The 16,148-nt window shown below is 37.7% G+C and overlaps 1 protein-coding gene across 1 annotated transcript in view; it reads left to right on the top strand.

Moving 5' to 3' along the window:
• The window catches only part of rims2a (regulating synaptic membrane exocytosis 2a), a 1,139,701-nt gene that overhangs the window by 248,561 nt on the left and 874,992 nt on the right, over nucleotides 1-16,148 (top strand). The window contains exons 2-3 of the mRNA XM_063054936.1: nucleotides 9,005-9,037; nucleotides 9,435-9,521. Coding sequence (XP_062911006.1) covers nucleotides 9,005-9,037; nucleotides 9,435-9,521 — 120 coding nt within the window. The remainder of the gene's footprint in view (nucleotides 1-9,004; nucleotides 9,038-9,434; nucleotides 9,522-16,148) is intronic.

Raw genomic sequence — 16,148 nt, 5'->3', positions numbered from 1 at the left:
GGTACAGGAGCCTCAGGACTCACACCACCAGGTTCAGAACAATTATTACTCCTCAACCATCAGGCTCTTGAACCAGAGGGGATAACTTCACTCACCCCATCACTGAACTGTTCCCACAACATATGGACTCGCTTTCAAGGAATTTTTCATCTCATGCTCTAAAAATGTATTGCATATTTATTTATCATTAGTTCTTTATTTTGTATTTGCACAGTTTGTTGCCTTTTGCATGTTGGTTGTTTGTCCATCCTGTTGGGTGTGGTCTTTCATTGATTCTATTGTGTTTCTTTGATTTACTGTGTAGGCCTGCAAAAAAAACCTAATCTCAGGGTTGTATGTGGTGACATATATGTACGTTGATAATAAATTTACTTTGAACTCTCTAACCTCAGTCTCTCCCTCATCTTCACTGTCAGCCTCACTCATCCTCTTCTCCCCCCCCCCCCACCACTGACCAACACATTGTAACATCTCTTAATCTATCTTGACAGTCTTCTAAATTGGTTGAACAAGTTACTCAGTTTCATCATAACTGATGCAGTAGCCTCAGTTATGATGCAACTGATCATGCAAGCTGAATCAAGGGTGGTGAAAAATCCATATATTGGAGGGAGATTGAAAATCTGGCTGAATGGTGCCACAGGAACAGCAATGTCAGCAAAACCAAAGAGCTGATTATTGACCATAGGAGGAATAAACCAGGGGTCCGTGAATCAGTCCTGCTTAGTCAATCAGAGGGTTAAGTTTCTTGGTGTTACCATACAAAGGGATCTGTCCTTGGAACAGCATGTAAATTCCATTACAATGAAGGCACGACAGCGCCTCTCCTTTCTTAGAAGTTTCTGCAGATCCAGTATATCATCTAAAACTTTCATAAACTTCTATAGATGCATAGTAGAGAAGTATCCTGACTGGTTGCCTCATGGCCTGGTATGGGATCACCAGTGCTCAAGAATGGGAAAGCGTACAGAAAAATGATGGACGCAGCCCAGTCCATCATAGGAAAAGCCCTCTTCACCACAGAGCACATCTACAGGAAGCACTGCCACAAGAACGTAGCATCCGTCATCAAAGACCCCCAGCATCCAGGCCACTCTGTTCTGTCACTGCTGCCATTAGGAAAGGGATACAGAAGTCTTCGGTCCCACACCGCCTGGTTCAGGAACAATTAGTTATTACTTTACAACCATCAAGCTCCTGAACTGTTGTAGATATCTTCCCTCACTCAACTCTGATTGAACAGATTCCACAATGTGCAGACTCACTTTCAAGGACACCATTTGTACAATTTGTCTTCTTTTGCACATTGGTTGTTTGTCAATCTTTATAATAATAATAATTCAGGTTTTACCAGCTTGAGCTGAGAAAAAAATATATAATGATAACAATACCCTAACACAGAATTACCAACAAACGCAGAGATAATGAACTTTTGGTCTAATATCTGGTGAAACAAGGCAATACACAATCAAGAAGCAAGCTGGATTAGGGAGGAATAAGAATACTGTCACACAATTGAAGTCATGCAAACACATGAAGTTACAAAGGATATACTAAAAAGGGTTATAAAAATACCCACAATTGGAAAAGTACTGGCAGTGATAATAACCAGAATTATTGGTATAAAAATTTACTTGCCTTCATCTATACCTATTAATGCATTTCAACAATTTTCTTAAAAATCTTCAAATAGTGCCCAAAGTTTTGACAGAAGTTAAAACAAATCACTTACAGATCACTTAGAGAAATCACAAATGACCCAGCAAAATATTGTCCTATTACATGTTTACACAAACTACATAAAAAATTGTAACATCATGTATCCCACAACTAATTGCCACTCACTTAGATAACCACAATATACTTCCATAACAGCAGAAAGGATACTGTATAGGTATGAAAGGATGTAAAGAACACCTGATAATAGATTCTGTAATTCTGAAACCAGAAAAGCAGAAATATCTCATGTTCCTATATTAACGACCAGAAAGCATTTGATTATGTCACTCACTTATGGAAATAGAAGCTCTTAGTATATATAAACTACACCCCAATATGTGAAGTTCCTACAACATCTGATGAAGGATTGGCGTACTATAATCACGCTATTAACAACCGAAAAAGAACAACTGCCGTTATCAAAATAAACCGAGGCGTTTTCAAGGGTGACTGTCTAAGCCTGTTATAAACTAACAACAACAGAGATGAATTTGATTCAAGTTTTTATAAAGTAAACAACGACATTTATTAACCTCTACTCAAATAAACATGGAATAGTAAATGAACGATTAACTTAAACGGATGTTAATAGCGGTATACTTCTATAGTTATCAAACAGTCGAACTTAAAGACAATTCTTAACAGATTTTACTTAAACCCAGTCCTAATGTGGTAATTTAATAATTCCAAGTGATTCCTGAAATATTCGAGAGGAGAGACTTCACAAACCAGCTTTGGAACAGTCCCCGATGTAAAGACATCACTGTTGATGCAGCTCTCAGCCGAAACGCCTTCTCCGAAGTTATGACGCAGAATACGATTTCTCAAAGTAACTGACCTTTCGACGAAGTGATCATCGCACAATACCCAAACCGTGTCATGGTTAACAAAACGTGTGTATGGACGGTTCCAAATGTCAGTCACCACCGTAATGCGCCGAATGCCACTGGTTAACCCCAATCCTTTTGGGGTTTGTTCGGAGCTGAGGATTCTTCACTCTCACTCTTTCTTCTTCTCCGATGGCGTAACTACTAATGGTGGGCTCCCAACAAAACAAACTACGCAACAACTGCAGTTTCCCCTTATATACCAGTTGGAACATGCCATAACGTTACATCACACCACCCCACTATCACAAGACAATTACATCATTCCAATGGCACGAGACCATTACATCATTCCAATAGCATAAGGCAATTACGTCATATTCACGAGACACTCATGGGACAGGTAACAAGCCGACTATTGTTTTGTCTAGCTTTAAACCCACTTTCTAATTTACTGAATCAGACAAAAATTGGGTATCAAATCAGAGACTAGCAAACAAACTTTACCTTGACGTATGGATGATTTGAAATTATACATTAGTTCATCAGTAAAGCTAAAACAATTAATTCAAATAGTAGGACTATTTTAAAAAGATATAAACATGAACTTTGGACTAGATAAGTACAGACCATTAAGGGCAGAAAGGTGCAATAGAGCTAGTAGAATATAAAACAGAGCAGCAGGGTACATTACAACCGACGGATGATTATGAAACATATAAATATCAACAAGCAAAGAAAATAGATCATAGTGTGATGAAGGGAAAACTTTTGACAGAATTTACTTCAAGGCTTAAGGAAATCAGCCAGACAGAGCTCAATAGTAAAAATATAGCAAAGGCAATAAATACTTTCACTATGCAAATATTAACATATTCTTTTGGCATAGTATTTTGGCCCAAAACCAATCTGGAAAATTTACAAAGCAAAATAAGATCTGAAGTGACAAATTTTAGAAAACACTATGTACACTCAAAAGCATGTAGATATACACTACATAGAACAGAAGGAGGAAGTGGAATAACAGACATAAAAAAATTACACATCAGTCAGATAAAACTTCTAAGGATCTCCAACGAAAACAGGATTCAGCACTCCACACGAGTATATGCACCACTAAATGTAAATGAAAGCACAACCCAGAAAAATGAAGAAATTATCACTATAGAAGAAAAAGTGAACCAATGGAAGAGCATGACACTCCATGATCTGAGCAGACTAACTGTCGACAAGGAAGCGTCTAATGCCTGGATCAGGGTTGGAGATCTCTTCTCGGAATCACAAAAGTTCCTTGTGGCAATACAGGACCAGGTGTTAACACAAAAAATGATCAAAAAAACATAATAAAAGACCAACAAATTCAAGACAATAAATGCAGAAAAATGCCAAGAAAAACCAGAAACAATCCAACACATTATAAGAACCTGCAGAAATTTAACTCAATCTATTCATTTTCACAGGCACAATCAAGTGGCAAATATGATTCATCAAAATCTTGCTTTAATATACAAATTCATAGAAGACACTATACCTTACTAGAAATACAAGCCTAATCTAATTTTAAAGTCAGAGTCCGACAAATTATGTTACAACAGATCCATTATTACAGATATAACGATCCATAATAACTGACCGGATATAATATTACCAGATAATCAAGCAAGGACAATTTACTTTAGATATAGGCATTCCAAACATACAGAAATCCTTAAGTGCAAAATGCCGGAAATATGCTGAATTAAAGAGGAAAGAGGAAATTGAAAGACTATGGGACATGAACAGGGTATACAATGTCCCAGTAGTAATATCTGCAACTGGTATCATCCCAAAGTCACTACACACTAGCATTAAACAATTAGCAATATTATGTAAATCTCCAGAAAGCCACAGTACTAAACACCACTAGAACTGTCTGAAAGTTCCTCGCAATTGAGAAATAACTTTGCTTGCTCTGTCTGTATCTCAGCTTTTACTAGCTTGAGCTGAGAAAAAAATAAAAATAATATTCATAATAACTTATTTATAGAGCAATTTTCATATCAACAACATAGTTTAAAGTGCTTTTCAGTGGGATAAAGTGCAAAAATAACTATAAAAGATGAAATAATGTCAGTTGAAATCATTGTTAAATAGCTTTTGAACTAGTAATTTAAAAGTGTCAACTGAGTCTGCATCCCTTGTAGTTTTAGCTATTGAATACTACAGTATAGAAGGGTAGTTAGAAAAAAGCTGACCTGCCAATTATCATTTTCATAAATTATCATATTATTTTTATTTTCCTGTAAATTCATACAAGGTGACATTATGTACTTTAAAAATAACTATACTTTGAACTTTGAACGTTATACAAATCTTTCCCATTATTACTATCAGTAATAGATTTTCCTTTACATCTTTACCTCTCCCTCATCCACCAGGAGTTAGCAGTACATGAGATTGTCAAGCAATGCCACCAATATGATTAAATTTATGAATTGCGGGAATAGAGTAGTAACAGCTGTTTGAAGGAAAATTGCTGTCAGGGTGGTTGGTGATTCTAAAGGAGGAGCTAGTGAGGGTTCAGACCAATATGTTCTTAATAAAATGAAAGTGCACTCCTTTCAATCTCAACTCAAGAAACAGGGTTGGAAAAATCAATAACAGGAAATAATGGGAAAGAAGTGGCCAATATTATTGAAAACCTTAAGAAGGTGCAGGGATAAAGTAACAAATTGTTTAAGAATACTCTGAGAAGGAACATCAGTGAGACGGCTGACATTCTTCATCAATGTTTGAAAGGAAAGAATGTTGTGTCGAACTAAAACTGAGTCACACTAAAGCTGTACCTTATTCACACAGAAAACCTTCTAGAAAGGGAGAATCTCAGTCAGCTGACACAGTTTTCTATACACTTTAAATGTAAAAATAAAAAATTATTAACCACAGTGTCAGTGGATATAATCACCAACTCAGCTTCAACAATTTGAATATAGTCAGGTAACTTTGCAGAATTATACTTTTTACAATATAGAAAACAATATTTGCAATGGTTGTGCATCCAAACCTGCAAAACCACTTTGAGTAGCCAATGGTGACATCTGTTCTGAAAGCCTCTAAACACTAACTACAAACACCATAAATATAACCCTTTTGTTACAGTCCTGAGGGACAGCTTCCTGGAATATACATCTAGCCAGAAAATAGAGACAAAACAGACCTGCCTGAGCTGCACATCAAGTGGCAGGAATATGCTTTTATACAAGAGATGGCCACTTAACACCTGCATTGTTTCAATGAGACAGAATCAGAAAGCTCCATGTCCAATGATTGGTTTCACTAGCCACAAGCTATTAGTTGGAAGTTAAATTGTGAACACATTTTACTTGTGAAGATTATTTTTCATATTCATTAATCAATAATTATGCTATCCATAATTTAATAATTCCAGAATAATCCTTAACAAGTGAGTCATAAAGCCAAGGTGATGTCCTCTTTAAATTCTACAAATGACGGCTTGAGTGTGGATGCAAAATGCACGTACAGTTCTGAATCAAGGTTTTGTAGACACTGATATGGAAATGAACATTAACAAGGTAGCATTTCTGGTATTACAGAGAAATCTGACCTTAAGAGAGCCAGGATCCTTAGAAATCCAAAGCTGACCCTAACTTTAAAAAAAAGTCAGTGATGTAGAGCATAGCTTCTGAATTTCATGTTATCCTTGTTGGTTAAAATTATGGTGCCACAAGACTTGAAGACTGCTAATTTTATTATTTAGAAATGATTGGATAGTTTGAATAATTACAGTGCACTTAGTCTAACATTGATGGTGGATACATTAATTAGAAATAATTCTGAGGAACAGCATTATTCAGAATTCAGTAAGGTACAAATTATTCTAGAATGGACAGAAGCTCCTCTTAAAGGAAAGGTTAGGTTTATTTGTCACATGTACGTGAAGCATAGAGTGAAAAGCATTGTTTGGATCAAATCATATCAGTGAGGATTATGTGGCTGCTCGCAAGTGTTATCACACTTCCGATGCCAACATAGAATGCCCACGACTTTCTAATCCTTACCAATCCATACACCTTTCAAATGTGGGAGGAAACTGGAGAATGTGGAGGAAACCCTTGGGAGAATGTACAAACTCCTTACAAGCAGTGATGGGAATGGAACCCCGATCTTACATTACAGCCGGCTCTTGTATGATGAACTATAGAATATATGGAAGAGATCCTACAAGTGTGGATGAGGGTAGTCCAAGCGATGTACACAGGATATTACACAAAACTCAGATAAATATATCAGATAGATTCTGAAAGTAAAATTCCATGGGAACCAAGGGATAGTATTCAGTTAGAATAACAGTTGACTCCATGGGAGAAAGAAAAGGGAATTGTGAATGGAAGTTTTGTTGAAAGGAAGGCTGCATGCTGTGTTGTTCCATGGGAATTAATGTTGGTCGCCTTGCTTTTTGTAAAACAGTTATTGACTTAAACTTACCTGGAATGATTGCGATTAGGAAGTATGCAAACTTATTCAAGTTGTCACTGTGATTGACTGTGAGGAAGAATGGTTTAGGCTGCAGGAAGTTATCAATGCATTAACTAGATGCCCACAAAATTGTCAATAGGAAAGACATACAAGGCCAGGACTATCCATGTGTGGGGGTGGGTGAGAAGGCGGAAAGCGGCTTGTTTTACTGTTGTTGTTTTATTGCTTGTTGTCTACTGTTTTGCTGTGTTCTGTGTTGTTCTGCCAAGCATTGTGGGCATGCTATGTTGGTGCTGGAATGAGTGGCAACACTTGTGGGCTGCTCCCAGCACGTCCTTGTGTGTGTGTTGGTTGTTACCGCAAACAATGCATTTCACTGTGTTTCAATGTACATGTGATAAGTAAATTTTAATGTGAAGTGACAGAAGTTACAGTTGCAAAGTGACATTTAAATAAGCTGTGATTTCAATATCTGATTTTAAAGATTTTTAAGTAAGACTTAATTTGAGTCCAATACCAAAAAATAAACTTCATAATGTACGAGTAAGATATTGTTGAGGATTTAGGTTGTTTGATAACAGAATCAGTGACGAAGTGCTTCACTCACAAACGGTCAATTCTAGAATGAGTGATGTTTTAAGACCTATTTGTGTTACAAATAAAGGATTTTTAACCTATTTTATGATGCTGGATAGATATAGATTCCTTGGTGTTGAATATTCAAATATGATTGCGTGCACTAAACATGCAATGCATAGAACATGATCCTCCGCTTCTGAAAAGCAGCTTCATTGTGAATATCAAATAGCTCCTAGCTCATAGACTTTATTCAGAAAATCATTATTTACTTAATTCTCTTCAGCAAGTGTTACTCTGGGCAGGGATGGTTCAGTGTGCACAAATATAACAAAACTTAAATTATGAAAAGATTTAATATAGACAGAAGGTCTAATAGATGCTTAGTAATCTGAATTTGTAAGTTGGTTTAGCTGTGAGTGGTTTTTGTTCTGTTTGGCAGTTTCATTTTAGTTTATCAAATGATGCCTCCCTCTACCTGCCAAAACTGTTATTGACTTTTCCATGGATATGAATAAACCCTGACTGTGTGTGTTTGGTGGGATACACCGTACTCAGAGACCATGAATTGATCCAGTCCCTCATGTCACTTACAGACTTTTGAGCTCAAGTGAAAACTTCCTCAATTGTCTTTGATAAGTGAAGATGCATGGATACAGTACCCAATTGTGACTGAAGTTGCAAATAGAAGTTGAACACAGGAAAAAGCAAAAGTTGAGCCCTTTTTTGACACAAGTTAAGAACTATCTTCTAAGACATCCGCCTAAAGCAGAAATTTCCGGTGGCCGAACATTTTACTTCTGATTCCCATTCCCATTCTGACATTTCTGTTCATGGCCCCCTCTTGTGTCAAGATGAAGTCACCTCTAGGGTGGAGGTACAACACCTTATATTCCATTAGAGTAGCCTCCAATCTGATGGCATGAATATTGATTTCTCCTTCTGGTAAAAAAAATACCTTCCTTCCCTTCTTCCATTCTCCACTCTGGCCCCTTACCTCTTCTCACCTGCCTGTCACCTCCCCCTGGGTTCCCGCTTCCTTTCCTTTGTCCTATGGTCCACCCTCCTCTTCTATAAGATTCCTTCTTCTGCAGCCCGTTATCTGTCCAACCCACTTGGCTTCACCTATCACTTTTGAGCTATCCTCCATCCTCTCCAACACTGCCTTTTTATTCTAGCGTCTTCCCCCTTCTTTTTCAGTCCTGACGAAGAGTTTCAGCCTAAAACATTGACTGTTTATTCATTTCCATGGATGCTGCCTGACCTGCTGAGTTCCTCCAGCATTTTGTGTGTGTGGCTAAAACATTTGTTGTCATTGTATTTTCCTAAAACCATACCTTTATAGTTTTATTTAAAATTTTAATTTTTACTTGCTCCTGCATTGAGTTGTGGCACTTGTTTTTTAGGGTCAAAGAAGAACAAAAACCTCAACAGCCACAGTAAGTAATACTTTCCGAATGTAGTGGGCTTGGAAACTTTACCTTGCAGTGTTTTGTCCCTGTGCTTTCTGCACTTTCTGGGTGTTAGCTACTCTTGGCTGCAGCTGTAGTGCATCATTTTGCTTTCTGATTGGCTGTAGGAGAGCTACGTCAGCTTCTTACATCATCCACATCCAGAATAGTTGTAGCTTGTATTGCTCCTTGCATCTGGATTGGTTAAACATTAGCTGATATAACTTTGTCCTACATTGTTACTTGCTGGATCCGATTGCAACTCCCATTTACATTTGGCTGTGGCTTCTCTAACTTGCTGTGTTGTTTAGGTGCAAAAACACTGAGGCCAGCGATTAAGTGATTTGCTTCATTGTTCAGTCACATTATTTGCTTATTTAAACAGGTGGTTTCCCTTTAGTGGGATCACTGAACTGGTAAATAACGTTCTTCAGCCACAGCAAAAACAACAAAATGAGAAGGAACCCCAGGCGTAAGTAAGCTGCTGAATATAGTTTAACTTTCTCTCTCATAATGACAATGTGTGACACTGGAACATCATGCTTGGTCACATATGATTACTGAACTTTAATTTGATTCATTTGCTGTGTATATTTGCGTAATTTGTTTGGTTTCCCTCTACATTTCAATGCACACTTATAAGTTTTTTTTTAAAGTGGCATGTAATTAATAAAATCAACAATAGGAAAATAGTTACCCCGCTATCAGCCTACTACTTCTTAAATATTTTGCGATGTCATGAAACTATAGAACTGGATGTTAGCATTTTTATTGTATCTTTTGCTTTATGTAGACAGCTTGTTACTTTAGTAGGATTTTGCTGCAAGGCTGCTTTTTTTTTCTAAATAAGAGAACCCAGAGAAAGCTGATCAATGAAGATTTTTTTTCCAGTCAGTGTTCAATACATTTATTGTACGTCACCCAGCTAATCAATTGAATTATTTCCTAAAAATGCACTAATGTAGCAATTCCAAGTTCTTGATTTGGAGTCTAACCCATATAAATCATTTATTTATTGTTTATGATTTATTTTGTTTATTGAGGAATAACCTCCTTCCAATCCTTTGAGTTGCACTGCCCAGCAATCCCCTAAATTAATCTGAGCCTAATCACAGGACAATTTACAATGGCCAATTCACCTACCAACTGATGCATCTTTGGACTGCGGGAGTAAACCGGGGTACCCGTGGAAACCCACGCAGTCACAGAGAGAAGGTACAAACTCCTTAGAGGCAGCAGCAGGAATTGAACCCAGGTTGTCTGTACTGTAAAACATTGTGCTAACCACTATGTTACCATGCCACCCCTATCATCCATGCCACTCTCTGGTTTATAATGCCAAAAAATTCATCGAAATTTTTATACGTTTATCAGTGCTATAAAATTAACTTTAGATCAACTTGTTTACGGTGAAAACTGCTTGGTCAAGTGACATTCTGCAATGTTTATCGTTGTGGTCACAAACCTATAACTGAAACACTCACTTGAAACACACATACTTGCATTCCATATCAAAATGAACGATGTTTTGTATCGGGTTGGTAAAGTAGAACCATATTACACTTGGATAGTTACCATTTATCTGGTGATGAACCTCAAACTGGAAATCTAAATTGATTTTATATACTAAGGAAGGAAGATTATTGTTGACTCAAGTAAGACATAGATGTGTGACTAGTTTAAAAAATAGTTGTCCACATTTGAAAAGAAAAAAAAATGTCTGCATGTACAGCTTTAGCCTCATCTGTGGTACCTGTGTTTTGAGTTTGCTAATGCTAACAGGTATCTGTGCAGAAAGTGATTGCTGCTGCAAGGTAGGTCATTTCAAATGTTTTTTTTAACAATTGATTGTGTGGATTTTTAATTTTCTCTAATAATCTTTTGGTGTTTGTGTGAATTTATGTTGGGGTTTGTGTGTGTCTGGTAATCGGATTACGGACAATGCAGTGGATGTGAATAATCTGCTTTGTGCTAATTTATAGGGTCTGGGAGCGATAGGTTTTATACATTGAGTCTGTGCCTGACATATAAACAGAGCAATGAGAAAATTAATAGCATAGCATTCATCCATGCCTGTCTCATCAGAACTTGCAGCGTTCAGTAAATAGATATGTTTCTGAGAAATCTGACGGGGGGTTTTGTAAATGGGAATATTTTCCCATTACTTTTCCCCTGAAGAAATTGGTACCTTGCCGGTAGTTTGTGGTATATTTCTTAATCCAAATTATTCATCTTGTTTGTGTGCATGTAAATTGGTTGTGGGAGGCATCATAGTCAATACTATTCCTGTCCTCATGTTAGAATAACTGGTGATGGCCTGGGATTAGAGTAAGGAAACCAGTCTAAATGGTCCCTTGAGTTCCTGAAGTACTAGCACCCTAAGGAAATCAACTCAATCAACAGAGATGGCAGGTTAAAGTTCGGACCCTACCCTTTGATCCAGCAACTAACATAGATACCTTTTCGCAGCTGGGGTTTATGTATCTACAATCTGGTGAACGTTCAATGTTGTTTCAATTACTATATCACTCATTAAAGACATTCTGTTTGATTGTATTAAGTCTTATCTCTCTTTCTCAGCCTCCTCAATCTTCTTACAGCCTTTGACATGGTTAATTACACCATCTTGTGCTTCAGCTTCAACATCATCGTTCAGTCTGAAAGCAGACTTGTCTGATTCCACCTCACCCGCCTGATTGTAGTCACACAATCATGTGAAATGATTTCTATTCCTCTGCTTGTTTTGTTACCTCTGAGTCCTCCCTAGGATCTAACCTCATTATTTCTCGTCAGGATTTTGTCCCTTCCTCTAACATTGTCAGGAAAGTCAGTATCAACATCTTACTGTGACACCTAGTCCTACACCATTGTCAACCTCCTTGATTATTTCATTGTCCCTTGTCAGATTTCATGCCGACATCCACTGTGAATGATGATAAAGTATTGGGAAGAACAAAGCTTTTGTCTTCAGTCCCCATAACCACTATGTTCACTGGTCATCAACTCCATCCATCTCACTAGTAGCTGTCTGAAAGTGAATTAGAGGTTTTAGTACCTTGGCTCATGTTGTTTTTTCTGTAGAATTGTCTTGTCTGTCTGCTTTAGCTCATCAGACATATTAATATTCATACATTTGTACATCTGGACTTAATATTTTCAGTTCATCATTAAAGTGTCTCACTCTGAAACAAGATAAAGATGACCTCCTTGGAGTGACGGAGGATGAGAGGTGACCTGATAGAGGTGTACAAGACGATGAGAGGCATTGATCGTGTGGATAGTAAGATGCTTTTTCCCAGGGCTGGAATGGCTGCCACAAGAGGGCACAGGTTTAAGATGCTTGGGAGTAGGTACAGAGGAGATGTCATGGGTAAGTTTTTCAGAGAATGGTGAGAGCGTGGAATGAGCTACTGGTAATGGTGGTGGAGGTGGATACGATGGGGTTTTTTAAGAGACTTTTGGATAGGTACATGGAGCTTAGAAAGATAGAGGGCTATGGGTAACCATGGGTAATTTCTAAGGTAAGGATATTTTTGGCACAGCTTTTTGGGCCGAAGGGCCTGTATAGTACTGTAGGTTTTCAATGTTCTATGTTTCTATGACCTACAACTGTTTCTCATGCTCTACCCCTTACCATCCCATTCACTCACCATGCCAGTGTTTACTGTAATACATAGGCTCTTAATCAAGGAATAATTGTGCCCTGTTTATAAATCCTTTTATGACCTCACTGCCCCCTAACTCTGGAATCTCCTCTAGCTCTAAAACCTCCTAGAAATCTTCACTGCACCAATTCTGATTGCTGCCTTTTCCCCGAATCTACAATTACTGGGCATTGTATTTAGCTCTGAAGTTTCGTCCTCTAACCAATGCTTTACAGTGCCAACAACCCGGGTTCATTTCCCACCACTGTCTGTAAGAAATCTGTACGTTCTCCCTGTGACTACATGGGCTTTTGCCATGTGCTGCAGTTTCCTCTCACGCTCCAAAGATGTACCAGTTGATAGGTTAATTAGTCATTGTAAATTGCCCTGTGAATAGGTTAGGGCTAAATTTGTGGTTCGTTGGGTGCTGTGGCTCTAAGGGCTGGAAGGGGCTATTCCGCACTGTATCTCAATAAATAAATATCTAGCTTTCTCATTTTTCTAAACAATCTAGAAAGTCTATTTTCAAAAGTTGCTAGGATTAACTAGTTTTGTTGCAAGATTAAAAAATAAGGACTGTGAAGTCAACAGAATAATTGTTGACGGTTTTGATCAAATCATCACGTACCCATAAGTTCCTCAGATCATTGATGGCAGTAATATAAAGCAGACAAAAACTTCCAGACGTTCAGTTTCAGGAACTTAACTTGCACGGTCAAAGAGGGCAATTTAAATTAGTTTTCTGCCAATACTGAAATGTTACATTCAAAACTGAAAAGTACATTTATTGAGGCAAGGAACATTTTTATTTTAATAATCAGAAAATTAGAATTCAGATATGTTATTTGTCAGCAGGTTGTTAATCTATGCTTTTGTCAACTGAGATTCTTCACTGAGTACCCTCATCTTTCAAAGTTCGTGGTTTACGTTGTGTGATGTGCTCCCTCTGGTATTTGTGTATTTTATGTGTCCCACAGGGAGGAAGTGAAGGCACATCAGCACGATCATTTAGTCAGACCACCAGAATTCATGATAAAATGTTCATTTTTGTTCTTCCGATTCTTCATGTTATTCTATTTAGATTGAAGAACATGTTATAGCATTGTAAAGTTAATTTTATATAGTGATGTAAGTTATTGATAGTTCTGTCCTAACAGTTGATCCTTTGCAGGCTTTATGTTCTGAAAAGTCACAGACATTTTAATTGATATTAAAACTAATAAATGATGAGCAAAGAAATATAGTAGTTGAAGGAAGTATCAATTCTACTTAGTGTATAAAGAATATATTGTGATTCTGTAATCAGGTGTCTCCATGGGGAATGCCATTTGAGGAAAGCACAAATGTGCTACCTTTGACTTTGCCCATTGAAAAAATTGCTTTGATGATCGCAGGTTAAGGATGGTAACTTACTGAGATGGGTTCCCTATGAATATGATTCTTACTGGAGAATGAAATGAACCTCAATCCACTGTACAGTTTTATAAAACATTATTTACAGAATGTGGTGAGCACTATATTTACATTTTGTCAGAAATGTCCAATGTGTGAAGTCTTCTCATGTTGCTGGAAAGAATCACCAGTGTGAAAACAATTGCTCCACATTTGGTATTTGGCATTCTATGAATCAGAATTGGGTTTATTATCGCTGACATACAGTATGTCATGAAATTTGTTAAGTTTTCTTGTTGTTAAGCTATTAGTCACATTTTGATAAAATGGACTATCAAGGAGGTCAAATATCAGTGTTGTGGGGAGACAGTTGAGGGCTTAAATTTAAGCCAATTGGGAAATGGATTAGTGGAGAACTGTTTTATATCTACAGAGTATGTGGGATGGAATGTTTGGCTGAGCATTCTGCCACTGACTTGGAAAATGCTCAGATATATTACAATTGGAAAGGTTGACAATAGTAAGTTTAGTTTTCAGTTACTGGGCTGGACTTCTTGACTTTACAAGTCAGGCAACAAATTACATAGAAATGGATTTACAAGGGATAGGAGATGAGCGGGGTGGGGATATGTCTCTACCAAAGGAGGTATAAGGCACTCCCCCCTCCACTAGTCTGCAGGTCACCCTTGGACAAGGTGTAGCACCTACTTTGCCCACCAATCAAGGTCATGTGAAGCCATGGAAGTAGGAGGTGGATGGTCGCATGAACAGCCGGTGCATGTCACATGTCCTGGTTATGTTACCACTGACACCAGGCAGATGACCTCTGCAGAGTATTGATAATGGCTGCGGTCACCTGCCTTTTAAAGACGCGACCCAGAAGACTTAAATCGAAAAATTTGCCAAGAACAATCATGGTTATGGAAAGACCATGATCATCCATATCATATGACATGGCATGTAATGAATGAATGAAAGAGATGAGCTCACAAGTTACATTTTCAACAGGTGGATGCAAAATAAAAGATAATTTTCAGCAGTTGTCCGACTATTTCTGGAGAGCTACAATTGGAAAAATGAATTTACCTTTGTATTGAATGAAACACCTCCACAATTGTCATAGCTTCTCAACCCTGTACAAGGGTTGACAGGAATATAATGGGATACACTTCATTTGTTTCAATGAGTGGTACCGTGGCAACATCTACAAAATTTACACCATTGAATGAACTAAGGCATTGTCCTGATGAAGGGTTTTGGTCTGAAGCATCGTCTGTTTATTCCTCTCCGTGGATGCTGCCTGACCTGCTGAGTTCCTCATGCATTCTGTGTGTGTTACTCTGGATTTCCAACACCTGCAGAATCTATTGTGTTTATATACTTCTTTTACACATTTTTAGTAAAATAAGCCAGGATAAAAAGTCTTTTGATTTGTAATCTTCCTCTGTCCACAGGAATTCACCAAAGTTATTTCAAATGTGCCACATAATATTAGTGCTGTGGAGAAATTTTAATTTCTTAACTTTGAAACATCAAAATTTTCCATTGCTGTCAATCTGGAAATCCCTACCCAGTAGGAAATTGAAACGGAGGCTACAAAATTAAAAATGGAAAACAAGTGCAGATTTTGCATCAGTCTTCACTGTAGCAAATACCAGAAGTTGGAAACTGGTAGGAAGAGTCACAGACAACAGGAATTCTGCAGATGCTGGAAATTCAAGCAACACACATCAAAGTTGCTGGTGAACGCAGCAGGCCAAGCAGCATCTATAGGAAGAGGCGCAGTCGACGTTTCAGGCTGAGACCCTTCGTCAGGACTAACTGAAGGAAGAGTCACAGAATTTTTTTTATTTCCTGTGTCACAGGTCACAGAAAATCGGTACTATGGAAGTAGTAACAAATTGTTACTTAATTCTTAAAAGAAGTGTCAAGTGAAATAGTTGAACAGTTACTACCCCACAACCATCAGGCTCTTGAATAAAGTGAATAACTACACTCACTTGCCCATCCATTCAGATGTTCACACAACCAGTGATCTCACTTTAAGGGCTCTTTATCTTGTT

Source organism: Mobula hypostoma, chromosome 1, assembly GCF_963921235.1.
Source record: "Mobula hypostoma chromosome 1, sMobHyp1.1, whole genome shotgun sequence".
Lineage (NCBI taxonomy): Eukaryota > Metazoa > Chordata > Chondrichthyes > Myliobatiformes > Myliobatidae > Mobula > Mobula hypostoma.
The sequence above is the reverse complement of the archived record's forward strand: the minus strand, read 5'-3'. Positions and strand labels throughout refer to the sequence as shown.